The following is a 27,800-nucleotide window of genomic DNA, read 5'->3' on the forward strand; positions in this document are numbered from 1 at the left end:
TCCCCAGCCTTAGACTACTTGCAAATACCTGCCTAGGTAAACAGGAAGCCAGCATTTTTCCTGGGCACCTGCCCCCACACAGTTCAGGCTGAAGGAGGGTGGCGTTGATAGTGTGGTTGAACTTGGTGTAACATTTCGGTTTCACTCCTCACTTGGGTTGTGGAGTCCGTGGGGCCGTTGATTGAATCAGTTTGCGTTTACAGCCGGCTTTCCCGGGCTAGGCCCCGGGCTCTGTCCTGGGGATACACAGTACAAAATGAAGTTTCTACTCCGTCTAGTCCGGCCCTTCTTTTTCCTTTTTTCACCAGATTCCTTCCTTGTGTTCTAACATTAAATCTGTCTTTTCACAACTAGGGATTGTCAATATTGGGGTAGGGAGGAGAAGATGAGGTGCTTACAAACTCTGAATCCAAAGCACGTTGTGAAAATTCTAAGAAGATCTGTGGAATCTGTTTTAATTCACTTTTGTGTCTGAGCCATTTTTTGCCTGGAAAATCAGCCTGAATAAGCCCATTCATCAATGCAGCAAAGCTAAGCTTTTATGGGTCAAGTGTATAAAAGCAATTGGGGTGTGTGTGTGCAAGCCGTCTTTGCTTTGTTGAGACATATTACAGTATTAAAAATCCGATGCTCGGATGCTTGGGCTTGCCAGCAAAGCACCAGCTTCCTTATTAGTATTGTCATTGTCATTCTTATTTTTAAGAAAGATGGGGAACAGTGGGGACTCCAGACACTTCCTCTGTCTTAAGTGAATTTCGCCCTTCATGTCAATCCTTTGCGGACTCTATGTCCTTCTGTTCTACCCAAGCAAGATCTCAATCTACCCTGTGTCTGGCATTTGGGGTTGGAATGTGCGCAGCTTTGAGAGAGCAGACAGGCACTACAGGGTTTTCCTCCTCCTCCTCTTTTGTTTTTTTTTTTAAATAGAGATCATTTATTGGCTGAATACCATATGCCAGCCACTCTGCTGGGCACTTTTCCAGACATTATCTCATTTAATGTTCAGAACCACCCCATGAGGAAATGAGGCTTTCCTTCTTCATCACAGTGTTTCTAGGGGAGCCAGCAGTAGATGGAACCCCTCTAGGTACATTCTGAGTCCCATGGGAGACCAAAAGGGTGGGGCTGGGCTTTGGGGTCCCACTGGCGGGCAAGGGCCACTATGCAGGGTAGCTGGAGGCAGAGCCGAAGGTGGGTATCATTACTGGCCTGGCTTATCAGGTTTCAGGAAGGCAGATTCTCCGGAGTGTCCCTTGTGTGACATACCCACAAGGACCTGGGTTCCAGCCCTGATTTCAATCTCTTCATGGATCCTTGACCTAAGTCACTTTTCTTCTCTGAGTCGTAGTCTGTTCAGTGACAAGAATCTGGATGTCTCCTATGTGTTCTTACCCTATACTAGGCACTGTGCTAAAAGCTCTGGATGTCATGAATCATTTCATCCTGATGATGACCTTTGGAGGTGCGGGGTCTATTACCACCCTATTTTATCTTTAAAAATTTATTTATTTATTTGTTTTTATTGAGGTATTCTTGACATACAATATTATATTAGTTCCAGAATATACAATATACAGCGATTCGACAATAACATACATTACACAGTGCTCGCCAGGATAAGTGTAGCAATCATCAGCCTATTTAGATGAGAAAAAAAGAGAACAACTGGATGACTTATGCAAAATCATACAATTAGGACTATATGGAGCCAGGATCTATGCCTGGCAGTCCACCTACACAGCTACTATGGGATTCTGCCCTCCTTGGTTATCTGGACAGCCCCAACACTAACCTATGCTTTGTAGAACTCAGGTGGGGTTTGTTGATTAGTGAGCGGTAGACGTGGCTTGCCATTACCAAGGGGCTTTTTAGTCTCCATCTCATCCTTAGAAGGAACCTTGACAATGGCACTGGAGAAGTGTTCTTTTTGCTTTTGCCAAAAATGTCGTCTTTCCAATGTAATTGGGAAAAAAGAAGACAGACCATAAAGATCACGGGCTAGGTAAACATGGCTGTCTCTGGAGAAAGTGCTTGTTATCAATGAGGAATCCAGAACAGTGGGAGATCAGTTTGTACTGAGTCAAATTCATCAAAAATGCCAAGAAGTAACTAGCCTGCAAGAATTTGTTGTGTGGGTGTGATGTGCCCAGTACTGAGACACCAAGGGCAGGCGGACTGTAAGAACGTGTGTTCTCTGAGCCTGAGCGCACAGTGGACCTGGACACTCGAGATGAACAGGCACTAGACAGGTCAACACAAGACGCTAAATATTTGCATCCTGATAACAGTCACAAACTGTCGTATTTGTAGAGCCTGCTACAGTTTGCAGAAACTCTCACAGGGTTACCTCGTTTCAGTTTAGTAACGGAGGGTAATTTGCCCGGGGCGGGCTGGGGTTTTGCAAGCCCCTATTGCAGATGAGGAAAGCAAGGCAAAGTGAGCCTCTTGGACTTGGCCAGAGCCAGGGGTCTTCCGACTCCAAAGCCATCATCTGTCATCCTCACAAGGAACGTGGAAGATGTGGAAGGTCCTGGGAGGAGGCAGTGTTTGAACTTCATTCTGAAGCTGGCTTTTGGGCCCTGCTCTTGGCTAGTCAGGAGGAGCAGGGAAGGAGAAGAAAATCTTTGCTGCTGTTGTCTTATTTTTGCATTCAGGGGTCTGGTATGTGAGACGTGGAGAGAAACCCCAATTATGATGAATTCCATAAAAATGTTGAGAAGGGGCAATCAAATGTAGAATGTGGTTTAGAAAAATTTCCATCCCTGGCTTCCTTTATCATTTTTCTTTCTCTTTTATCATTTCTTTGTGGGCAGGAGGGTCTTGCTGTCTTTGGAACCCTGCAGAGGCTTGCCCCACGGTTTGCTTGGAGTAGATACCCTTTAAAATGATCTTTAATTGCACAAGTGTTGAATGATAATGGCCCAACATCTGCTTTTAGCTAATAATGTTACAGATAAGCAGTTAATGTTGACAGCAGCTGGCTTCGGTGTGCTTGCTGAGGTCCCCCATGAATGAAAGCCTCCTGCTCATCAGCCCGAGAAGATCAACTGAGCTCATCTGAGCCGCCAGCAGATGCTTATCAATGTTGACTTAATGATTAACTTATGCAGTCATATATACCCTCTTTAAGTTACAAATACAACCCTCTTTCCATTTATAAAAATACATATATCTTCTTTACATTTACATTACAAATACATTTACAAGGATTCATTCTGTAAGGACTAGAGTACTTACCTGGCATTACGGACTGTTAGATGCTGGGTATTCCGTGGTAAAGGAAACAGGCACGGAGGGAGTGGGCAGCTACTGGGGAGACAGACATTAAACAAAGACGTGCAAACATTTAAGTAGGGCCAGGTGCTTCAAAGAACTTCCTGGGGGGGGGAGAGGCACAAGGCTGGGGAGGGCACTAGGTTAGATGGGGGACCCAGGAAGACCTTTCTGAGAAAGGGACTTTCCATTCTGAGGGATGCACGGATGTTTATCCAGTGGAAAGTGGGAGGAGGAGGATCTTAGGACGCGGAAGGAGTGTGAGGGTTTGAAGGCAAGGATGCACGCGGAGACTTGGAGGAACTTCTGGAGATCTGGGATTGGGGGCTGGGAGGGGGCCAGAGAGGAGGGCCAGGGCAGATCATGCTGCACCCTTCACACCAGCTTAAGGACCTTAGAGTTTATTTTGGGGGCTGTGGGAAGGAGCTTGTGGATTTGTAGGGGGTGGGGAGTATTAGGAGCCAATTTACATTTCTGCAGGATGGCCCCCGAAGACAGGGAAAAACAGATTGGAGAGGCTCAGGCATGGCAATTTGGAGCCTTCTTACCTGGGGGATTAGAGAGTTGGGGCCAGATGGGACCGAGTGGAAACCAATGGGAGCTGAGGAAGTAGAGGCCACACTCGTACAGAACCCTTTCGGTTCTGAAAGGGATCAGAGAGGGTGTGGGGATCCGCCCGTGTGTGTGGAGCCCACACAGAGCTGAGGTCAGGGAGCTGAGTCCAGTCAACCTGTCTACATCTCTGTGCTTGGAGTCCTATGGCGCTAGAGCTTCTAGAACAGAAGACATTGGAATCTTGACTCTGGTTTTGTCTCTAACTGGTGGGGAAATTTGAGTTTATCTCTTGTTCTTCTCTGTTTTTGTTTTTGGTCTTATTTTCCTCACAGCCTGTTGACTGTATGATTTAAAAAAAAAAAACAGGTAATCTGTCTATGAATATTTTTTCTTTATAGTATCATTCACGTGTGTTAATTTGGATCATTTTTGTAAATTGAACTAGGAGAGTTATGAGTGGGTATGTGGAACATTTGTGGTGAGATTCTAAGCATTTGCTCTTGATGATTCCCAATACGCTGCTTTCGAATTGCCTTAAATGGAGAGACAGGAGTGATAAGCCTGGTGGTGTGGAGACGCAGAGCCCCGTGAAGCTATGTGGGGGTGAGGCCTGGTGGAGAGCCCTGGGCGCGGCTAAGCCAACTTTCTGCGTCTCAGTGGAGTCCTTCCTTACCTGCCCTTCCTTATCCCATGAAACTTCCTCTTTCTCCATAGATATGGTATAAAAAGATGCAAGAGAGCTGCCTCTGGTCTGTCACCGGGGGACCCACGTTCAGCAGAATATAATGGTCTTTGTTGTTGTCTCTGTCACTATCTCTTTCTCACTCAAATAAATGAATAAAATCTTCTTTTTAAAATATTTTATTTATTTGTGACAGAAAGAGATAGCGAGAGAAGAAACACGAGCCGGGGAAGCAGCAGGCAGAGGGAGAAGCAGGCTCCCTGAGCAGGGAGCCGGCTATGGGGCTTGATCCCAGGACGCTGGGATCATGACCTGAGCCGAAGACAGACGCTTAACGACTGAGCTACACAGGCGCCCCTAAATAAATAAAATCTTAAAAAAAAAAAAAGAAAAAGAAAAAAAAAAGAAAAGTAATCTCTTTGCAGCTGTGTGGAATGAGAAGGTAGATAGGACCATAGGACTTAAAGTTACTCCAAAGATCATTTAAGACATTTGCTATTTCCTGAAGACTTCTTTCAGGAATGCGGACTTCTATCCTGGCAAATAATTATTGTGGTGAGATAAAACATGCCAGTAGACTAAATGTGGCGCTTGAATATGTCCACATTTTTTTTTTTTAAACTTTCATTCTTTTATGGACTAGTCTGGCTTTCTCGATACAAGCCAAGGTGAATCCCAGAGTATTTCCTAGCATTTACTTTAAGGTAAAGAATTTCATTGGCCAGAGGGATGAGAAAACTTGGCAGCTAAAGACTCGTGGTTGGTAGGTTTGGATTGAGAGGAGGAGCCTGGGTTCTGGCAAAAAGTTAGGTCAGCACTCTTGTCTTAGTGGTCAGGAAATCAGACCTCCTGGGCAGGGCTTTTCCCGTGGGTTTTTAAGATCCCGGTTTTCTAAGCGTGGTTCCTTCATGAAGCTGCTGACATCAAACCTCCTTCTCCCCTCCTCGTCTTGGTGATTAGACACCCCCTGGTCATGATTTAGCTCTGAGACTATTTCAGGGTTGAACCTTCTCTGTCTCCTGGCTAAAAGTATAAATGAAAAGTGTCATTAAATGGCAGTGTCCTTCTGTCTGTCTGTCTATCTATCTATCTTCTTTAAAAAAAGGATTTACTTATTTATTTTAGAGAGAAAGAAAGCATGAGCAGAAAGAGGGAGAGAATTGCCTTAAATGGAGAGACAGGAGTCTCTCAGGAGAGGGAGAGAGACTATCCAGCAGACTTCCCGCTGAGTGTGGAGCCGGCACGGGGCTCTATCTCAGGACCCTGAGATCATGACCTGAGCTGAAATCAAAAGTCAGACGATCAACTGACTGGGCCACCCAGGTGCCCCCCTATCTACCATCATTGTCAAAGAGTAAAAAGGTATCTATGTCTCTTATCATCTCCTTAAATCACATTTCTATAGGGTAGGCTCTCTGCATATGCAAAAATGGGAAGCTCATGGACGTTCATACTATGCCTGAGAACTTCACCTTTTATGCAGTTTCCCCAGACTTTTTGACCTAATTTGAAAGCAGATGTCACTGTGGTACATCTTGGTAGTGATACGCCCTGAGTTTTCTCCCAGCGCCCCCCAGACTTAAAATGCAGGCACTGGAGAGCATTTTGCCTTCTCATCTGGTGTCCTTTCAATGGGGCTTTGAAACACAGAGGACAGGATGCAGTTCTGTAATGTGGCCCTCAACTCTAATGGGTTTGCTTTTAGCTGTTTTCGACCAGTCACTCCTGTTAGCCACATCATTTAAAAGCACACAAGCAAGCCCTGTTTATGTCAGGGTCAGCAGCTCAGAAATAAATCCCACTGAGGCATTATTAGATACTGGGGTTAGGTTTTAGAATACACGCAAATGCAGAGGTATGTCATAGGAGTGGGAAGCTAGAAGGAACTTTGTGGAACTCCAGGATTGTGTGGTGTTGAAGGGAGATGGAGTTGTCTCTGGAAACAGGGCCTGGATCCCCATGCCACGCACACAGACATACACCCTCCAGGGGACAGAGGTGGTGCGGGCTGCTTTGCTGATTGCATAGACATAGACCAACCACAAAGATGTACCAATTGCATATAAAATTTCAGTTTGACAAGAGGCAAGGAGTTTGGCAGTTAAATGGTACTGATAGTTGCGTATTAGGAATACATTCGATACCACTGAACCGTACCCTTAAAAATGGCAAAGATGGTCAATTTTATGTCACATGTATTTTATCACAATAACAAAATTAAAAAAAAAAAGAATTTGAGATTCCTTTTTTTGGTCTCAGATTCTTTCCATGCTTAAAAATTATTGAGAACTCCCCCCCTCCAAAGCTCCTGTTAATGGGGGTTATATCTATCAATATGCTTTTTCGGATACCATCAGTTTACTATAAAAGAGAGACAGAAATTATTTACATGATGGAAGATTTCACAACTTCAGTTACAAAATGGGAACTTCATGTGAATAGCATTACAATAATAATGTGTTTCAGTCTATGTGCTTTCTGAGAATGTCACGGTCTCTAAGCAGGAAGTAATCCTTGTTATCTAGAACTACTTTGGTGCCTCCATATTTTGGCAGAAGAAATTTATCCCCAACTTTCATGCTAACTGGCTGAATCCCTCCACACTTTCCTTTAGAGCCAGAACCAACAGCTACTATTGTCATATACCGTGCTTTTCCCTGAGGCTTTTCTGGAAGCATAATGTGTCCTTTTGTTACAGTTTTGGCTGCACTTCTTTCAACCAAAACTCGGTCCAAGAGGGGAGGAAACTTTCTAAACTCCTGTCCTGCCTGTGACTCCAGCCAGGGCAGTACATACTCTCATCTACCAATATGTATATATTAGAAATTAAAATAGTTACATCTTAAGGGCACCTGCCTTGTTCCATTGGCAGAACACATGACTCTTGATCTCAGGGTTGTAAATCTTAATCTTGACCATATTGGGTGTAAAGATTACTTAAAAAAAAAAAGATAAAATCTTAAAATAGTTACATTTTGAAGTGTTAATTATTAATTCATTTAAAGTCACAGTAATATTCTCATTGCATGTTAACATAGATGGCCTATTTTTATGAAAAATAACTATCTTCAAAACAAAAACAATGCATTAGCAGGGAGCCTGCTTCCTTCTCTCTCTCTCTCTGCCTGCCTCTCTGCCTACTTGTGATCTCTGTCTATCAAAAAAAAAAAAAATGCAAGGGTGGCATTGTTTTATGTTTTTAGAAATGTATTTATTGTCTGCTTTAATAGAAGGCAGTGGGATTCTTAGACTTGCCTCTTTCTTTAGTCTATGATCTCACACGTCATATGCTCCCTGGAAAACTCCACTGGACACTTGTGAGAGAAGGAAAGTAAACAGGAAAATATCTTAGTTGATTAGGAAAACAGTTTTGATCTTCTGGGCACTTTAAAGGGTCTTAAGAGTCCCAGAGGTCTCCTGACCACATTTTGAGAACTGTAAAATAAATCTGCAGCCATGTTAATTTTTTGTTATAATCTATGTTTAGCTCTTTTCATCAAATGTTATCTGAACTTGAACTTCAGCATTTCAATATATTGTTTTATCTGTGATTTCAAATGAAAGAACTATGTAGCTTCTGGGAAAAAAAAATACCATATTTTTTCCCCTTGAGTTTTTGTAACCAACAAGCAACAAAAAAATTTTGTTTGTACCATCCTGTTGTTAACTTTTTCAGAAGCTACCAGATTGGTCTAGTGTGTAACTATTTAGAATTTCCCTTGCTAAACTAACTTGAGTAGGAAACGCAAGACATGGAAAATTTTGAGTGTGAGAATCAGGTAAAGAAAGCCATGCTTTCCTCCAGGGTACACAAAGTTTGCTTTTTTCAAGCGTGCATTCCTGTTTACTGTGGAGTGTGTCCCAAGGTGGTGCCCAGAGCTCTCTCCTGGGGCTTGATCTTGAACTTCACTCTTGGGAAGATACTTCAGGCTTCAGAGACTCTCCTTGTTCTCCCTCCAGCTCTACCCCACCCCCTTCTCCCTCCTTTGGAAAACTTGGAAACTCCAAGAGGAGGGTGCACTTAGGAAATGACTTGGAAAAAGCGAGGTGAGAGATTTCATGTTAATAAGTCAATTGAAAGCTTTTTGGCTGGCTTTGTCTTGGGGGGAATCTCATTATTTTATAATTTTTTTTTTCATGTTGATGAAGTATGGAATTAGTCACAGCAGATAGTTCTGGGAAAAGTGTTAAAAAAAAAAAAATTCCTCCCAGGGTGGCTTCTAGGAGCTGGATGAGGATGATTGTGAAACATAAAACCTTTTTCTCCTACCTTCCAAATAACAGATTAGGAGCTGTATGAATGATCGTATTTATTGCACTGCATCTTTTAAAATGTTAAATGAAACTTTTTTTTTTTTTTTTTTTTTTTAAATCCCATGAAATAGCTACTGGGGCAGCTTGCTAGAGCAGTAGACATTAGGTTTCTTGAGTTCCTTGCCAACATACTGAGGATTTATGATTTGGCAAAAGTACTCTTACTTCTAGTAGCAGTAAGTGCTTTTCTTCAATCCTTTGGAAAGGTCATAATGTGTTGGGTGCTCCCATTGGGTAGAGAGAAGCAATAGCTCATGAGGCATCTTCATCCCAGTGTCCTGGAGCCCCCCGGGGAGGCCCGTATGTGAGGGCAGCTCCCAAGTGGCCTTCTTTGAGGTGGCTCCATTTTGAGCGGGAAAATCTTTGTCTTGTACCCTTAAGTAGATCATTCATTTAGTCATACTTCCACCCAAATCCCCCACTTGTCGGGCGTGTGTCAGACACTGATATCACTGTGTATCCGTGAGGTTGCTAAGGAACTGGGAACAGGGGTGCCTGGGTGGCTCAGTCGGCTGAGCGCCAGGTCACGAGCTCTGGGTCTTGAGATGGAGCCCTGCATTGGGCTTAAGCTGGGTGTAGAGTCTGCTTAAGGTTCTCTCTCTCCCTCTTCCTCTGACCCTCCTCCCTGCTCCCCCCCACCCAAAAAAAAAAGAAATTGAGTGGAAGAACCAAGGAGACATGCCTACTTTTTTGTTCCTATTTGCATCAGTTTTGTGTGTGTCTGTACCTGTGTGTGTGTGTGTGTGTGTGTGTATGTGCTCACGTGTGGTACGTCAAAGGGATGTGTCCTGAGAGAGGTGATCTTTGAGCTGATTTCTTGAAGACAAAAGTCGAATTAACTGGAAAAGAAAGGAACATAAGGAACAGCTTCAAGGAGGTTTGGGAAGGAGAGTGCACTGTGGTTTGGGGATGGGGCTGAGGCAGAGGGTTTTGGAGTGGACTGGTGGATGTCGAGGCTAGAGAGGTGGGCAGGATGTGCTTGCTGCCTCCCCTGTGTGCCGAACCGTTCTGAACCCCACGCTAAAGAGCCGGATCGTGATGGTGCCTGCCTGTCTGGGATGATCTGCAATTAGAGAAGTTCCTCCAGTCATTATTATTTTCCGCTGAGCATTAAGGACATAAAGATTAAGAAAAAATAGGTCCTGCCTTTGTGGGACTCATAGCGTGGTGGTGGAGGCTTCCAGGAAATTGTTCTACTGTAGTTCAGTAGGTTAGACACTTGATGGAGGCAATGGAGGCAGGCAGTGGTCGTTGAGGGCCTGGGTTTGGGGCAGGGAGAGTTCTGGGGTCAAGACTTGGTTCTGAAGACTACGATAAGGAATATGAGTCTCCAAGGGCATTTGGAGCAGACAAATGAGTGAGAAGTCAAAGATGCTTTGGGAGAATCTCAGGTAATTCTTTACAGTTCTAGAGTTTCAGTTGGTTGTGGAAAGTGAGGCTAGTGGATGAGGAATGGGGTCAGCTAACATTTAATTGAGCATTTACTTATACTAAGCACAGAGAGCTTTATTTTTATAATGTCATTTTTAAACTTCATGACTGCTCTAATGTGGCACGTGATAGTATCCATGGTTTACAAATGGAAAAACAAAACAAAACAAAACAAAACAAAAAACCTGACCTCGAAGAACTTAAGTAATTGCCCAAGGCCTCACAGCTAGCGGGTGGTGAAGCTGGGACTCACGCCAGCACTCTGGGGCCAGAGTTTATCCTGAAGGCAAAGGCAGCTTTCAGAGGACCTGGAGACTGCGCATTATGGAAGGTAGCTTGAACTTGGGGTGGGGAATGACTCTGAAGGTGGGGGATGGAGATGGGTCTAAGGCAGGGAAGACAATGAGAGGTGTTTTGTAATAAACCATGGAAAAATACCAAGCACCTGCATTAAATCAGGCAGGGAGGATAAGGGAAGGAAAGAAATCTGAGAAAGGTTTGGGACTAGAGGATGAAAGGAAAATGCGGACACATTTATTTTAAGGTCCCAGTGGGACATTCAAGTGGACATGTTCAGTAGGCTGTTGTAAGAGTCTAAAGTGGAGAGGGGACATCAGGGCTGTAGATACACACCCAGCCTCCGAGCGCAATGAAATTCCCAGGACGAGGAGCAGAAGGACAGGAGAAACCCAAGGGGTTGCAGTGACAGGCATTGGAGATTATCTCCCGCATACAGATTTTTGTGATTTGGCTCACAAGAGCAAAATATTAAAACCAGTCATTGTCAACATTTAGAAAATTGGGAAAGTTCACATAAAAATAAGATCTGTGGGGGTGCCTGGGTGGCTCAGTGGGTTAAAGCCTCTGCCTTCAGCTCAGGTCATGATCTCAGGGTCCTGGGATCGAGCCCCGCATCGGGCTCTCTGTTCAGCGGGGAGCCAGCTTCCTCCTCTCTCTCTGCCTGCCTCTCTGCCTACTTGTGATCTGTCAAATAAATAAATAAAATCTTTAAAAAATAAAAAAAAAGATATGTGGGTGTTCTTGACAAGTTGGGCGATCCGATCCCCTGATATACCCAAATAAGGGCCAGCAGTCCCCTTTTGGCAGGGCTGGTGCTCTCCAGCTTGTCACAGCAGCCAGACGTCCCCTTTTTTTCATTTTAGTCACCTGCATGGCCCCCAAAAGGTATTTTATTTTGTGACACCCCCGTCCCCGGCCCCCAGATTTAAGGTTTGGGAAGATAAAGCAGAGTTTCACAGGAAACCAGGAGTGAGAAAGTAATCAGAGAGGTGACATCAGTGACCCTCAGGGGTTGGGAGGAGGGCAGTGACAAATGCCTTGGGCAGGTTAAGTCACGGGCAGATGAGAAGCGTGCTTTGGGTTTGGTCATCTAGAGGTGCCCTTAGCAAAAATGCTTATTGGGGTGTTAGGGCAAGAATTGCACAAGAAGAAGGAAGGGCGAGTCTAAAAAGTGATTTTAAGAAGCTGTGCTGCAGAGAGAGTTGGGGTTGGGAGAGTTTGTTTTGTTACTTTTTAATATGAGACTGACTTGATCGGACCCGTATAAGGATGCGTGAAATACAAAATAGTACTTTCTTTGTCCCCGACTCACATTTCGTAACTACAAGGAATCCAGTCTCAGGTTTGGTTGTTCTTATTAAAACAGGGTGCTCCAGGGGCCAGAATGGAGTGAGGTTTCTTGCATGTGTGTGAGGCAGCCCTGCCGAGTTCAGATCTCCCCAGCATTAGGTGCCTTCTTGCTGGTTTGAACAACAGAGCCTGCAAAGGGGCGACAGTACATTTCAACAGCAGCAGGTCAAGTGGAGCAGGGCCCCTGTGGCGACTTACTCCCTGCATTTACTCCTGGGTTGTGCACTGCCTGTTTCCTTATATCGCTCAGCAGGTGGGATCTGTGTGATGATCTCATATGCTAGCGTCACCTCTATTTCAAGCTCCAACCAGTCTTGGGCCTTTTTCTGGTTGGATGCCACATACCAATTTTTCCATTTACTTTTTTGTATTTGTCTTATGACATGATTTGGTCTAATAACTTAGTGTGTGTGTGTGTGTGTGTGTGTGTGTGAGAGAGAGAGAGAGAGAGAGAGAATTTGTCTGTCTTGTCTTTTTTAACTTTATTTTTTCAGTATTCTAAGTTTCATGGTTTATGCACCACACCCAGTGCTCCAGGCAATACGTGCCCTCCATAATACCCACTAGCAGGCTCACCCAACCCTCCACCCCCCACCCTTTCAAAACCCTCAGTTTGTTTCTCAGGGTCCACAGTCTCTCATGATTCACCTCCCTTTCCAATTTCCCCCAACTTCCTTCTCCTCTCTAAGTCCCCATGTCCTCCATGCTTTTTGTGAGACCATATGATAATTGACTCTCTCTGCTTGACTTATTTCACTCAGCATAATCTCTTCCAGTCCCGTCCATGTTGCTACAAAAGTTGGGTATTCGTCCTTTCTGATGGAGGCATAATACTCTGTAGTGTATATGGACCACGTCTTCCTTATCCATTTGTCCTTTGAAGGGCATCCTGGTTCTTTCCACAGTTTGGCAACTGTGGCCATTGCTGCTATGAGCATTGGGGTGCACGTGGCCCTTCTTTTCACTATATCTGTATCTTTGGGGGAAATATCCAGTAGTGCAATTGCAGGGTCATAGGGTATCTCTGTTGTCTGTCTTGTCTTTGATGAAAACTCTTTATTAAGAAAAAAAAAAAAAAAGCAGCAGCTGATAAATAAGCTAGCTTTCTACTGGGATGACCACAATTTCACAGACATATTTACTGTGATTTTTCTTTTTTCCCAGAAATACAGTGGGCAGGGAGAGACTTTAAAATTCAACCTGGAATGGAAGCAGCTAGCAGCCAAGCTATATAACAAAAGTCACCTAGCTAATTAATGCAACAACTAACTTTTAAGAACCTACTGGGTGTCAGACAAGGTTGTAGGCACTTGGGATACGGATATGGTGGAGCTGTCGTCTGAGTGGGGAAATAATAAATATGATAAAGAAATAAAGTTCATGTCTTGAAGTATATTTTAGGGAGTGATAGATGCTTAGGAGAAAAAATAGAGCAAGGAGTGGGGGGATGGGAGTTTCACTAGGGGGCATTTTAGATAGGGTAGCCAAGAAAGGCTTCATTTGGAAGATATCAATTGAGTCCCGGCCTGAAGAGAGAGGGGGAAGCAAGCCATGCAATCCCTTATGGATAGGGCATTCCAGGCACTGGGATCAGCCAGTGCAAAGGCCCTGAGGCAGGAATGATGAAGGAATAACAGGGACACCAGTATGCTGGTTGGGAATGAAAGAAAGAGGGGAAGGAGATGAAAACAGACAAATAACATGGGGGAAGGGGAGTTTTGCTTTGAGGAAGATGGAAGACATTGAAGAGTGAAAAAGAATGAGTGACATGGTATGAGTTACATTTTAACAGGATCTCTAGCTAATGGATTCTTTTCTTTTCTTTTCAAAGATTTATTTATTTATTTATTTGGCAGAGACAGAGAGAGAACATAAGCAGGGGGAGCGGGAAAGGGAGAGGCAGGCTTCCTGCGGAGCAGGGAGCCTGATGTGGGCCTGGATCCCAGGATCCTGGGATCATGACCTGAGCTGAAGACAGCTGCTTAACTACTAAGCCACCCAGCCACCCTAGCTAATGGACCCTTAACCCTTTTTGTGTCATGGACTCCTTTGGTAGTCTGGGGGAGCCTATGGACCACTTTTCAGAACAGGGTCCTTAAATTAAAAAAACAAAAACGAAACAAACAAACAAAAATAACCCCAAGAGTCACAAAATATAAAGGAATCCAACTGTATGGAAATACAGTGTTATCAAAATATTTTAAACCTACTTATGATTTAGTGATGAATGTGCTTCTATATCAACTCCTTAAGGATAATCTAGCAGTAGGTCTATAACTATCATGATTTCAAGGAAGTAATGAATTTATGTGATTATTTTCTGAGACCTGGAACAAGTGTGCTATGATATGAGATTACCTGGAATTTCTGAAGGGGTGAAGTCACTGGTCCTGCTGTTTACTGCCCTGGGCCACTGCCTGCATTTTTAATGGGAGGAATAACTAAATTTTAGTTAGAGATTAGCAAAAATTAAGATTTTTACCCCCGTATTTGAGTTCAAGGACCTCCTGAATTCTCTCTACTGAGCCCTGCTTTCCTTTCCTTTTTTTTTTTTTTTTTCCAGTTATGTTATGTTAGTCACCGAACAGTACATCATTAGTTTTTGATGTAGTATTCCATGATTCATTGTTTGCATATGACACCCAGCGAGCCCTGCTTTCCTGTGCTGTTCGGGGGAGGTGAAGAGAGAAGTGGGGTAAATTCTTGAGATGTTGCCTACGTCTCTGGCCTTGCCTCTGTCTGGGCTTCATAGACACTGCTGGGATTCACTGTCATCCTAGGTCAGCAGTGCCTGGTGGATTGTTGTACCCAAAACCAGCCTCTAATTTTCCAGATGTTCTGGAAACGGCCATAACTCTGAGAGGTTTCGTTTTGTTTTTTAAAGATTATTTATTTATTTATTTGACAGAGATCACAAGTAGGCAGAGGCAGGCAGAGAGAGGGGGGGGGGGGGGGGAAGCAGGCTCCCTGCTGAGCAGAGAACCTGATGTAGGACTTGATCCCAGGACCCTGGGATCATGACCTGAGCTGAAAGCAGAGGCTTTAACCCACTGAGCCACCCAGGCACCCCACTGAGAGGTTTTTTTTTTTTTTTTTTTTAACATCTGCCTGATTGTTTCCTTGTGGTTAAGTAGTTCAGGAGACCTGAGACCTGAGTCACAGTCCTTGTTTCAGTAGATTCTTGGTATGGCCACCTGCAATCTGTTCTCCTTTCCTAAGTCTGTCACTCACTCACCCTGGTTATCCCTGGCTCACAGAGGTGTGGGCTAGTACAGGTAGGATTCTTTATATTCTACATGAATATCTCTAGGTCACAGGGCTCCATTAGCCAGACTCAACTATTTTCTGATCTCTGTGCATACTACAAGCTTTCTCGCCCCTGTGGCTTTGTGTGGGTTCCTTCCTCTCCTGGGAGAACGACCTTCTTACTCTTACTGTTTTCTTTACTTGTCCATGTCTGACCCAACCTTCAAGCCTCAGCTTAAATGCCACCTGTTCCTGGAGTCGTGCCTCCTTCTTGATCCCAGAGGTATCCCTTACCTCCTGTGAATTTCCACAGCACCTCGCGGTACCTCTCCTCAGGGTACCTGACATCTTCTGGCTCATACTGCAATTATTTATTTACCTGTGTACCCTCCTCTACCATTTCTAACCAACTGTAAGCTCTGAGAGTAGGAGCCACGTTATCTTCTGTTCTCTGTCGTTGCCGGGACAGTGCCTGCCCCAGAGCAGACGTGCATGAGCAGCAGAAGCGTATGATTCTACAGATGCCAAAGGAGACCATCGCAGAAGATCCTACCTCACCCAAATCTGTATGTTCACTTAGTGTCTAGCCTGTTCCCCCTTCCCCTCCCCAGGTACTGACCAAATCTGCTTTTGATCTTTTATTTTTTCCAAAAAGAAACGTCTATTTACTTATTATTTTTTTTGATTTTTTACTTATTTATTTTAAAAAAAATTTATTTATTTATTTGAGAGAGAGAGAGAGAGCACAAGCAGGGGAGCATCAGGCAAAGGGAGAAGCAGACTCCTTGATGAGCAGGGAGCCCAACATGGGGCTCAATCCCAGGACGCTGGGATCATGATCTGAGCCGAAGGCAGACACTTAACGGACTGAGCCCCCCAGGCACCCCGAAACGACTATTTACATAAGTGTTTCATCATACTTGCAAAGAAAGTCACACAGCATTGAGAGGTACAGAGTATAAAGCAAAAGTCACTGAATTCTAGCATCCAGGGTGAAATGCATTTAACACTGTAGTGTATATTCTTAGAGATTATTTTTTTCCTTTGTAAAGTTAGACCTCTTTTATAAAGATCAGATCATGCCATATGTTGTACTATAATTATTTTGTCTTTGTACTTAACATATTGTGGTGACCATTCATGAATCCATAGGTAGTGGAGTGTTGTGGTTCAGAGGATGGCTTTAGAGCATTATTGTATCAACTCAAGTGAGGCTCTCACTTAGTAGCTGTTGACCCTGGAGAGCTAGTTAATTTCTCTATTTACCAGCTCCTCCATCTGTAAAATGAATCCAGTAAAAATACTACTTGTTCAAGTGCTTTGAGCGTTACGTGGGTTCAGACGTGCAAACACCCAGACGTACTGAAACACCCGATTGAGTATGCGGGAGCTCTTTCTATGATTATTTCAGTGTTTTTAATGGCCACAGAATATCCCATTACCTGGCTACCCCCTGATTTGACGATTTCCCCGTTGATGGACATTTAGGTTGCCTTTGACTTTTCACTTTTATGAAGAAGTACTGGTGCCCTGAATATCCTTGGATACCCATCCCTGCACACTTGTCTAATTTATTCCCTCAGCAGACAGTCTCAGATGGGAGACTGCGACTTTGTAATGCACATTGCTACAGTGTCCTCCCGAAGGTTTCCTTTTGCCGGTTTCCATCACTATTACCATGGCATGATAGGATTTTTCCCCCCTCCTCTCTAAAACGGCTTGCTCGCCGTTGCTCTTTTAATCACTGTGTTAGTGCAGACGCTTGATGCATTAGCTATGGAAAACACAGGGACAGATGAGACTGAGCCCGGGGTCCAGCCCCCTGGGTGGGCTGATTTGCCTGCCTGTGTCCTCGCTGCAGTCTGAGCCCCCGATTTCGCCTAGTTCTGCTTCAGGGGGTTCCTGAAAAGGGGAGGGAGCCAGGGGAGTTCCTATCTGGGGCTGGTGGAACAGTGGCCCCCACTCAGGGTGTCCCAGAGCCCTGTTACCAAGTGTGGATGACCACACTGGGGTCAGTGGCTGCGATGTTTCGCTCCCTCTTATGTGGGGCCCACCCTTCCACAGGGCTTTTCCTCGCTTTCCTTTCTGAAGAGGTGACTAGGTGACTCAGCAGCAGCTCGCTGTCTCCCTCTGTTCCCCAGGGAGGGTTGTCTAGGAACACAGAACCCGAGGAGAGCAAAATGGTATCTAGTTACCCATGCATCAAGCCTTAGGGATTTCTGGAGATGGTATTGCATTTACTCATTCTGGATGGCCAAGTGAAATATAATTTATATTAACTTTTGAAATATAATTTAGAGGCTTTGCTTTGGAAGGCACTTACTGGTTTCCTCCCTGAAGACCAGAACTTCTATAAATTCATTTTTAATCCCTGAATGTATTAGGTCCTGAGAAGTGTTCATTTTCTTCTGGGGACAGAGCAAAGATTTTTAAAAAGTCATTGTTAATTCAAGGGTTTCTCATGTTAAGATTTGATAATTTGGAAAAACGAAGTCATTCAGAGATATTCTTAGTAGTCTGCTGTCTGAATCAACTGGGAAGTGATGTAGTCTTCTGGTTGCTTTGGATTATAGGATTTAAATGTAAGGACAATTTTTCGGGCATCCTAAATCAATTTCAACAGTCTGATTGTGAGATTTTAATTTTATTTAAGCAAAACCTCAGACTACAACTCTCATTAGTAAATCAAGATAGAATTAGGGTTGAATTTCACCTTTTATTAGTATTCTTATTATTGCATTACTCTTAGATTTTATTGAAAATTAGTCTATGATTGAAAAATAGGGGCAAGACTAAACTGGCCTGTCATCTTTGCATTTTTCCTGGGACATCAATGGGTTTCCACAAGAGTGGAGCTTGGTCAGGGGTGGGTATGATCAGCAAGAAGACTCCCACCTACAGAGAGCTGTAGTAAGACATCTTTCAAGCTGTCTTAGTGTGCTGTCCTGTGCATAATCCTGGCATCAAAAATGTTAGCAAATATCAGACAGATTCTCAGAGAAAATCACTAACCTTTACTCTAGACTCCAATTGCGTGAAGCATGCTTCAAGTCTGAACAAAAGGTTAACTTGCCTTTTATCTTTTCTTACTTGCAAAGTTTTGCTTGTCTGATACCAGAAATGCCATGACTGAGTCCTAGAAGAACAAATGTCCGGGGGAGCATCCCTGGCCCGGGTCACAGACGTGTGACACAGATGAGTGCCACCTGCCATTCTGAGCTTTCTGAACTTCCAGCTTCCAAACGCGCATCGAAGATCTTTCTACTCTAATCCAGAGCAGAGGTTCCCAACTGGGGATGGTTTTGCTCTCTGGGGCACATTTGGCAATTTTTGTTGTCACGACCTTAGGGGACAGGGAGGAGATACGCTCCTAGTGTCTTGTAGGTCAAGGCCAGGGAAGCCGCTAACCATCCTATAGGGCATCGGACTGCCCCCTGCAGGAGGATTGTCTGGCCTCAAAACATCAGTAGTGCCAAGGCTGGGGAAGCTCTTCTGGAGAAGTTGTCAAAGGCAGGGTATCTCCAGGGAAGCCGGCTGCCTGTCAGGATGATGCTTAAAGGTGCCATTTACCTGGTGACCTTATCCCAGGTCAGGCTCAGGCTCTCTGGCAGCCTGCCAACTTCAGAAACTCACTTCTAGGTGTCCCACAGTTGATCAGACTCTAGCAGGTTGACTCTTACAGAAACTTACAGACAATGGAGTCACTAAACCTCTTCCTACCTTATTACGTTCCACTAAGAGGTATATCTAGTGGATGGAGTGGACATGCTCATGTGCTGTCTGTCGGCGATGTGCCCGGAAGCTGAAGTCACCATCAGGTGCCTTGGAGAGTCAGAATCAAAACAAGGAGAGGTTTTTGGGCATCTAATGATACCTGGAACTCTAAGTGTAGACACTTAAAAATCCACTTGGGATGTCTCCATCAGGGCTGGACAATCCTGCCTCTTCAGGATGAGACCTTTGGAAAGTGCTGGGAGGGGTCTTGGGCAACCAACTTAGATCTTTTACACTTTCCTCCTCTGCTTCCCTTGCTGACCAACTGCCTTTCATTATCCATATTGATTCTTTTAATTAATTTACTCTTTAGTCTCATTGCCTTGGGGGAGAGGAATTGGTTCAATAAAAATGTGTCAAGCACAATTGTGTAACAGGAATAATGACTATGAAGACTGATTATAACACTGTCCCTAACTGGAGGCTTCTCAGTCTAGTGGGTAGACGGAGGTGACAACATTTCAGAACAATGTGAGAAGGGCAGTAGCAGGTACACTCAGGATTCTGGGCAAGTACATCAGACCCAGATCTATGCAGCAGTGTCCCTCAGGGTGTCTGTTTTGATCTCTCAGACACTGATTTTATGGTTTAATTTTTGGAGAGCCACCTTAGTCCTGTGAATCAGAGTCTTAAGAGACGGGCATTAGGAGTTATTATTACCCCTGGGTACTGTCTGCTTGTCCATTTGATTTTCCTCGTTCTGTTCCAAGATTGGATGTCAACTCTCTGGATGATGAAAGAGTCCAATAGGTCACTTAATCTTCACTGTTCCCTCTCAATAACGGAGCCAGTCTTTTTGTGCATTTTTGAATGCTGTTGTCAGCCCACCAGGATATACAGCCAAGCTGGAGGGTCCACCAGAAGGATGCTGTAGATGGCCTCCTTTTTTATAGTGAAGAGATTTTCCTACAGAGGCCAGCAATACTTGAGCGAACGTGATGTGTTTTGCCACAATCCTGCTGAATTACTCAGCAAAGTCAGAAGCCTGCTTAGGTACTAAATCACAGATGGTCCCGTCTTCTTCTGAACCATTCCACACTGATGGCGTGCTGGGAACATAGAGAATGGAACCATGTGGCGGGATGGTTAAGCAGGAAGAGGAGACCGTGTTGGATTTTTCTTTCTCAAGTCTTCTGGTTTGGGACCCATTCTGCTCACTGCTCCCCGCCCTTCACTTTCCCTGACAACTAACTTTTTTCATCAGTTACTCGTATAGTCATATCAAAGTTGATTTTCTGTGCTGAGGGGGCATCAGGCAGGCTTACCTCAGTTCGAATCCTGGCTCTGGCATCGACTGGGTTCAGGACATTGGACAAATCACTTCCCTGAGCCTCGATGTCCCACCTATAAAATGGGAATCACAACAGTTAACACTCCCAGTAGCTGAGGGCAGAGGTAATGTGTGTGAAACTCCTGGAAGGTTCCTGGCATGTTGTAGGGACTCAGGGAATGCTGGTTATCATTTTACATGGAAAAGTCACGCTTAGAATGGGAATGCCCTAGAAGGGGTGTGCATTGATGTAAATTCACACCGAGAGCTACTGAGTGGTATTATATCTTTTCCAAAAATCTAGTTTTTTGGATGGGAGTCATAGTGATGGAAAATGAGGCAGAACCCTGGCATTCTGAATTTGTGGGGAGACAGAGAGAAAAGGCAGGCTGGGAGGTTTGAATTCATCAGACATTGATGAAGGGCCTACTAAGTACCAGTTTTTGTAAAAAAAAAAAAAAAGACACACTTGGCCCCCCTCACAGTCTGTCCCTGGGCCAGTCCTTCTGTGATGAGCCAGTGCCCAGCAGTGGTTGGGGTTTCTTAGAAACCCAACCACTGCTGGGCACTTAGAAGTGCCAGATAGCTTAAGTACTTTGCTAATTTTTTTCTTCAGTAATTAATATAGTCATGTCAAAGCTGTTTGCAGCTAATTATCCCCCAGCAAGATTAATCATACCTTCCTTTAACATGTGCTACATTTGGGAAGGTATCTGACAGGCAGAAGAAGACTGTACGTGTGTGCTGTACCCTTGAGAAAAGGCACAGCAGCATTTCAGTGGGACACAGATATTTGAGACTGACCCAATGTTGTGTTGCTGGGACGCTGTGCAGAAGGAAGAGTAGGAGGAGGACTTTAACTCCTGAGTTGATTTTATTTATTCCTGCTGAGATTGCTGTACCTCTTCTGCTAAAGAGTCCCAGCTCAGAAATTCACTTTGGGTAAAGCTGCACCCCCCCCCCCCGGATCTTTTCTTGTTATCTTTATTAGAGGTGAAAATGCACTGAAGGATTTCTCTGGCCATTATTGGGATCAGGGTGTTCCTGCTCGGCCCCCTCTCCCTTGCCCCCTTGATGTTGGTAGGATACCGTGCTTTGTTTATGACATTTGGTCCTGTGCCTGGGAGCTCCTAGGGTAGAGAGGAGGGGGCAAGCACTGTATCTTGTGTGTGATCCCAAAGCCTAGATAATTCCAGGCAGATCTTAAGCTATAGTGAATGTTTGTTTAATGACTGACGTAGCCGAAGACACTTCTTTCATTTTCTTTCTGAAGCTCAGAATCCATCTTTCCTTCCTCCTCTCCACCCAGCCCGGGCCCCCTTTAAGACCTACAATTGATTGGAAAACATGAAAATCAGTGGATGGATGCTTAGATACTAACATAAATCTATGGGAAGGCATCAGCATGAAGCAAGGCTTACCTTTTTGGGAACTGGAACTTTTTTTGCTTTCTTTAATTTATTCAGAGAGAGAAATGTAAATTTGTCCTTTTGTTTTGGTACAAGCTTAAACTCCCTAGACACACTACGCACACATCCATAGACACACGTTTAACCAGAGGACTCTGATCCAGCATGCATAGTCACTTCTGATCTGTGAAATATAACAATGGACAAAGAAAGCAAAATCGAATCTGGCCAGGCTTTGAAACCTATTGATTTCAAATTAGAGCAGCGGTGTTAATTCTATTAGGGCAGTCACACTGAGAACTTGGTCTCTGAAATGGATTAAAATGTATTCATTTAGAAGCCTATAAGTATATCCTTGATAAATTAGCCAGGAAAATAATGCTCCTAGAAGAAACTGTGTGGGAAGTGAATAACCACAGTCCTAATTCTAGTGCCTCATTTTAGCTTTGGATGTTTTGTTGGCTTTGGGGTCAGTGGAGATGTCCCAAGTGTCCACTATAGTCAAAACCTGAGGGTCCTTAAGCCTGAGAATGACTGCAAGTCTGGTCCTGGGGCAGCGATGTCTCCCGATTCCTGTGTCTAGTGAGAGGGATGCTTCCATGGAGGCGGGTGGAGGGGAAGAACACTCCGTCCCTGAGAGGAGATGGGGCTCTAAGAGATGGGTCTAATCGGTGAAGTGCCCAGATCACTGAGTCTGAGTTAGAATGTCTTGGGTGTGTTTCTTCCTTGGGGCTAAAACTTGACGTCTGGCTTCTTCTGCAGGTGAGAATGATTTCCCAGTGATTGCATTGGCCCCTTCAACCAGAAAACAGGATTCTTCTCTTCTTGTGGCCACTAAATGCCTCTGTGTACCACACACACCCGTGAGGGAAGAAGGGCGGAGCTTCTTGGATGATGATGGATGTTCTGCTGGACAGGATGAGGGCAGAGAGTGTACCATCGACACCACAAGGGTAAGAGCCGGCACCGATCTTTCCTCTGGCTCCATCACTAACCGGAGAGGGGAGAGTGAGCCGCACAGAGCAGTGACAGAGAGGAAGGTCACACACCAGGGAGACTCTTCTGACTAACATTCGCTGGCATTTGGGGCAAATGAGTAAAGGAGGGAGGTGAGAAAGCCAGCCTGGAAGGATTAGGTTGGGTTCTTTTGGGGGAGGCACCAAGCCCGATTTGGAAGACTCAGTATCCCTCATTGCTCACTCCGCCTTCTGAGATTCCTGGCTCAAACTTGAGGAAGCAACAGCTGCCTTTATTGTGTTAAGATTACGTTTGAGTCCATTTAAGTCAGTCTGGCTTAAAATGGGCTGTGGATTGGTAAGTCTGGCTCAGGTCATAGAAGGGCCGGGGGTTCCTGGAAGTACATGGTCTGGAGACACATATTGTTTGAGCCAAATAATGTTGAACACAGGTTGGATCAATTCCAATTATACTTGAGATGCCTCATAGAAAAATCAGGGTTTCTGGGTCTCCTGGCCCACTGTATACATGGTGCTGGCTCTCTGTTCCCACAAAGGACTCTGGGGCTGAATGAGCTTTGCCTCTGGAGAATTCACTGCAGTCCCAACCAAATTTGTTTAACTTACTTGTTTGGCCGCTGGAGGCATTTCATTTCCCCTTGTCTGGTCTAGATCTTTCTGCTAGCTCTTTGACAAAAACAGTGATAGCCTTTTAATTCTTCCGGATCAAAGCGAGTATCTTTCACTGGATTATGGACAGAAATTAGCATACGGGTCTGAGACTGCGGAAGTGGCCATGCCTGTTTCCTTCCATGGAACAGCTTAGGGTGTAGGGACACTACCTGTGGGGGGCGGGGGGGAGAACTGTGAAAGAATTATAATATCTTGTGGCGGGTGCTAACACAATTGTGCACTGGGGGCTGTTGGGAGAAGGTGAGGGGGCTGAGGAACTGGGGGGGGCACCTGTTAATTTGGCCCAGGTGCGTTCAGATTCTCCAGAAGTCCCCTGGACCCCAGTATGAGCATGTGTTTGTGGGTTCCCCCACAAAGGTGACTCCTGAGAGGGTATTACCTACAGAGTAAAGACTCCCCTCTTATGGTGGAAAATCTTCCATCCGTGATTTTTTGTGTTTTTTTTTTTTTTTTTTTTTTTTTTACCAAGGGGACAGATTTCTGGCCACTCATTTCTGGCTTCACTAAATCCCCCAGCCTTCTGAGGGGCCTCCACTTGGAGAGGAGCTGTAGGAATGACAGGATGCCCGGGCTGTGCAGAGAGGAGTAGCCACATAAAGAGAGGCCCAGAAGGAATGAGTGCAGTCCTGATCTGACTGTCCCAGGTGGCGAGAGCTGCCTCTTTTCCAGAAGGCTCTTTGAAGTTTGATGTACTCTCCAGGCTGGCGCTGGGCATGACCTTCTAGATGGCTTATAAGTAGCCGTTCATTTCCTGGAATTGCACTATTTTAGCTGCTCCAATGACCCTGGTTCAGGAAGGTCTGCACTAAGGAATGCCAGCATCTCGGTTTCTCAACCACACATGGTGAGCCCTGCAGTGTCACTGACATTTCCCCGTGCTCTCTGCTCTTCTCTGCCCAGCACTGATTACCAATCTTCTGTTCCTTAGTGCGCGGGGAGCTGGCTGGAAGAGAAGGTCAGGGAAGGCGCCCGGTGGGAACACCTCCATCCACAGGTGTGGACTGACTTTAGGTTTTGAATCTGTTTCCATCTGCTTGTTTTTATTTGGAATATTCTCACAAGCCATGGGCAGAAATAGAATTTAGCACAAACCTACCCTTTTTAAAAACATGAGTGATTGTTCTTTTAAATTTATTAGGATGAAATGCAGCTCTCAGGATAGTCCAAAAAGGTGACAATGCCCTATTTTTTTTTTAATTTGATGGAAAGATTAATGTAGATTTTGGACAAGTAGGAGGGCAGAAGGAATCAAAGCCTTTGACTACATTTGTGGAATCGATTGAAAAAAGTGATTCTGCCCAATCAAAATACTGACTTGTATTTGTTATGCTCTTGTTACATTTCTGAACAAGCAAGAGCATCCACAAAGCCACTCATGCACATGTGTCTATGTATATTTGTCTGGCTTAAGAAGACCCAGTTCTGAGAGTATTTCTTAAGTGAGTTTGAGAACGGAAAACAAAAAGAGAGGGAAGTGGACTAAGAAGAGGTGAGTAAGAGGTTAATGGCTTCAAAAAGCCTTTTAAAGGGTACCACTTGGAGAGAGGAAGATCAATGCCAGTTTTCTTTTAAGCTTCCAGTGAATACCTTGGATTTTTGACATCTTTTTCTTTCTTTTAAAAAAGAAAATACCAAGTAAACACCAAGGGACCCAAGGTGGCCAAATACAGTCTATAGTGGTCCCACGATGCGTAATTTGGGGTGATAATGGGCAAGGGGAGTGGCACAGGGAGCTGACATTCTTGAGAAAAAGAATGAAAATAGCATTGGAGTTTTCAGCTTTGTGGCCAGATGCCTTTTGTACTCCCAGATGTGCCTGATTTGAGATCCCATGTGTCCTCGTCATAATTATACCAAATCCCCTATTAAAGAGTATAGTGCTCTTTAATGAGGATGATGAGAAACTAGGTAAATTCAAAGATCAGCCAGTCCCTCCTCCCTCCCACTTAAAAAAAAATTAAATACTCATATTTGATGCATAGTGGAAAGAGTCTACTGCATAAAATCTGGATAATGTTGGGTAGACTCTGTGCCTTAGGTGTCCCTATTTGCAAGGTGGGGTAGAAGATCTCACTTAGGACAGTTAGGGAATTAAAGGATATTATTCATTCATTCAGTGATGCCTCCTCATCGCCCCCTAGTGCCCAGGTACTACATGGACTGCTGGGAATTCAGAGTCTCTTTTCAAGTGCTTACTACCATGCATGACCTGAAAAGGTGCTTCGTAAATTTTTCTTGAAACGTTTTTGATGGAGAATTTTAACATGGACAAAAATAGGGAGAATAATACATTAAACTCCTGTATGCATCATCCAACTGCAACAGTGATCAATTCAGTGATCAATGCCCCCTCCAGCGTTCCTGCAGTTTTGAAATCCATCCTACAGAAGTAACCCTAACACCTGAGAGGGGTAGCTGAGCAGGCACCGGGACGGTCACTGACCGACGGGATGTCTCTGAACAGTGATGTAGTGTAGTAGTTTGTCTGCTCTTGGTCCCTGTGGTGAAGAACCCCATTCAGTCCCTCTTCTTATGACTCTTAAAGGACTGCCCCTCAGAGCTTCCCGGGATCTCTGGGGGCGTGGCGGCCTCCCTCCCGGGACAGCGGGACGCCCATGTAGTGCTCACCTCACCACACTCTCATTGACATTGTTCTAGGACATAGTATAACGAGACAGTACCACAAGTGAACAGGTAATGCCAGTGCATAGGAACAATCTGGTAGGAGTGGTTAACGAAGCCGACGCCTCATTTCTGCATTTTGTCATTAGCTATTATCCTCTAATGTTTCAGTGTATCCTTACAGAAATAAAGCAGCATATAAAAAAAAAATATGGCCATATCTTGTATGAGCAAGAGACACCTCCCCCTCCTTCCCCCAACTCCCCACCTCCTGGCTCTCTTATCAACCTCCCTCCCCAGGGATTATTTTGAAACGAACCCCAAATGTGGCATACTTTTATATTTTAGTATACATTTTCAAAAGGTAATGGTTCTTTTAAAAGAGTATACTTCCAATACCATCAACGCATTGAAATCTTAACAATAATTCTTTTGTATTATCAAGTATCTTGGTGATACTCAAACTCTCCTGTTTTTCATATGTATTTTTTTAAGCATTTGGCTAGTTAAAATCAGGATTCATACAAAGCCCACACATTGGATCTCTCTGATACATCGCTTATCTGGTCTGTGCTGTCTGTCCCGCACAGTTTCCCACAGTCTGGATTTTGCTGTGTCACTGCACATGTTCCTCTGAAATCTCTATCTGATTTCAAATGGCAGATCTAGATTCTCAAAAACATTCAGGCCTGATTGTTGGTTGTTGTTGAAATACTGCAGAATTGCGTATATACTTCCATCAAGAGGCATGCTCTGTCTTGTGTCTTTCCGTTACTTCTGACTCAGGTATTGTTATTCTGACGTAGCTGTTAGTTAAGTACCGCATCAGCTTTTTATCTGGGTTTTAGCAGCCTAGATCCATTATTGCGTGATGACTTGCATTCCTTCTTCATTAGCTGGGATCCTTTCTTACATAACAGTTTTACTGAGATACATTTCACTGATGATAAAATTTACCTTTCTAAAATGCAGAAGTCAGTAGTTCTTAGTATTTTTTAAGGCTGTACAGCCAACTAATTGCAGAACATTCTTATGACCCCTGAAAGAAACACATACCTACTGTTGGTTATACCCTATTCTTTCTTCCTCCCAGCCCCGAACAACCACTTTCTAATGGGGTTCGCCTATTCTGAATGTTCCATATAAATGGAATCATAGAATATGAGGTCTTTCTTGGTTTGTCTTCTTTCATTAGAATAATGTTTTCCAAGTTCACCCATGTTATAGTACCTGGTACTTCATTCCTTTCTATGGCCAGATAAGATTCCTTCGAATGGACACACCATTTTGTTTATCCCTCCCTCTATTAATGGACATGGACATTTGGGTTGTTTTCCCTCTTTGACTCTTATGAACAATGCTGCTTTGAACATTACTGTGCATGTTTTGTTTGAAAATATGCTTTCAATTCTCTTGGAAATATACTTAGAAGTGGAATGGTTGGTTCATATGCTAACTCTATGTTTAACTTGTTCAGAAATGGACCAAATTATTTTCCAACATGGTTGCACCGTTTTAACTTACCCCTGGTAATGCATGACGGTTCCAGTTGCTGCGTATCCTCACAAACACTTGCACTATAGTACAATGCTTGTATTATTATTCCTTTTTGATTTTAGCCATCCTACTAGTGTGGTGTTATCTCATCTTTTTGATTGTCATTTTCTCTGATGACAAATGATGTTCCCTCTCTTCATGGGCTTTTTGGCCGTTTTTTTATCTTCAGGGAAATGTCTGTTGAAACCCGTTGCCCATTTTTAAGTAGGTTATTTGTCTTTTTATGGTTGAGTTGTAAGAGTTCTTTATTTTGGATACTAGATCATTCTCAGATAAATGATTTGCAAATCGTTTCCCCCATCATGTGGGTCACCTTTTCATTTTCTTGATACTTGTCCTTTGACCTGATAATGTCCTTTGAAGCACAA

At 44.1% G+C, this 27,800-nt stretch overlaps 2 protein-coding genes across 2 annotated transcripts in view; one reads left to right on the plus strand and one right to left on the minus strand.

Annotated features, from left to right (window-relative positions):
- Positions 1–27,800, plus strand: part of KCNS3 (potassium voltage-gated channel modifier subfamily S member 3) — a 37,730-nt gene that overhangs the window by 1,766 nt on the left and 8,164 nt on the right. The window contains exon 2 of the mRNA XM_059407540.1: positions 22,367–22,557. The gene's annotated coding sequence lies outside the window, so the exon portion shown is untranslated. The remainder of the gene's footprint in view (positions 1–22,366; positions 22,558–27,800) is intronic.
- Positions 6,973–27,413, minus strand: LOC132022292 (10 kDa heat shock protein, mitochondrial-like). The gene is made up of 4 exons (XM_059407603.1): positions 27,400–27,413; positions 22,466–22,594; positions 20,191–20,269; positions 6,973–7,278 (listed from the first exon to the last, which is right to left on the minus strand). Exons 1-4 carry the CDS (start codon positions 27,411–27,413, stop codon positions 6,973–6,975), a joined length of 528 nt encoding a protein of 175 aa, XP_059263586.1.

Source organism: Mustela nigripes, chromosome 7 (assembly GCF_022355385.1).
Source record: "Mustela nigripes isolate SB6536 chromosome 7, MUSNIG.SB6536, whole genome shotgun sequence".
NCBI lineage: Eukaryota > Metazoa > Chordata > Mammalia > Carnivora > Mustelidae > Mustela > Mustela nigripes.

What these genes read in the sequence shown, in the direction of transcription:
- LOC132022292 (XM_059407603.1), bottom strand. An exon ending in CCGCCCTTCTTCCCTCACGG is followed by an intron (nt 20,270 to 22,465) that starts GTGTGTGTGGTA and finishes CCCATTTTATAG; the next exon opens with GTGGGACATCGAGGCTCAGG. An exon ending in GAGCCAGGATTCGAACTGAG is followed by an intron (nt 7,279 to 20,190) that starts GTAAGCCTGCCT and finishes CTGGAGTCACAG; the next exon opens with GCAGGACAGGAGTTTAGAAA.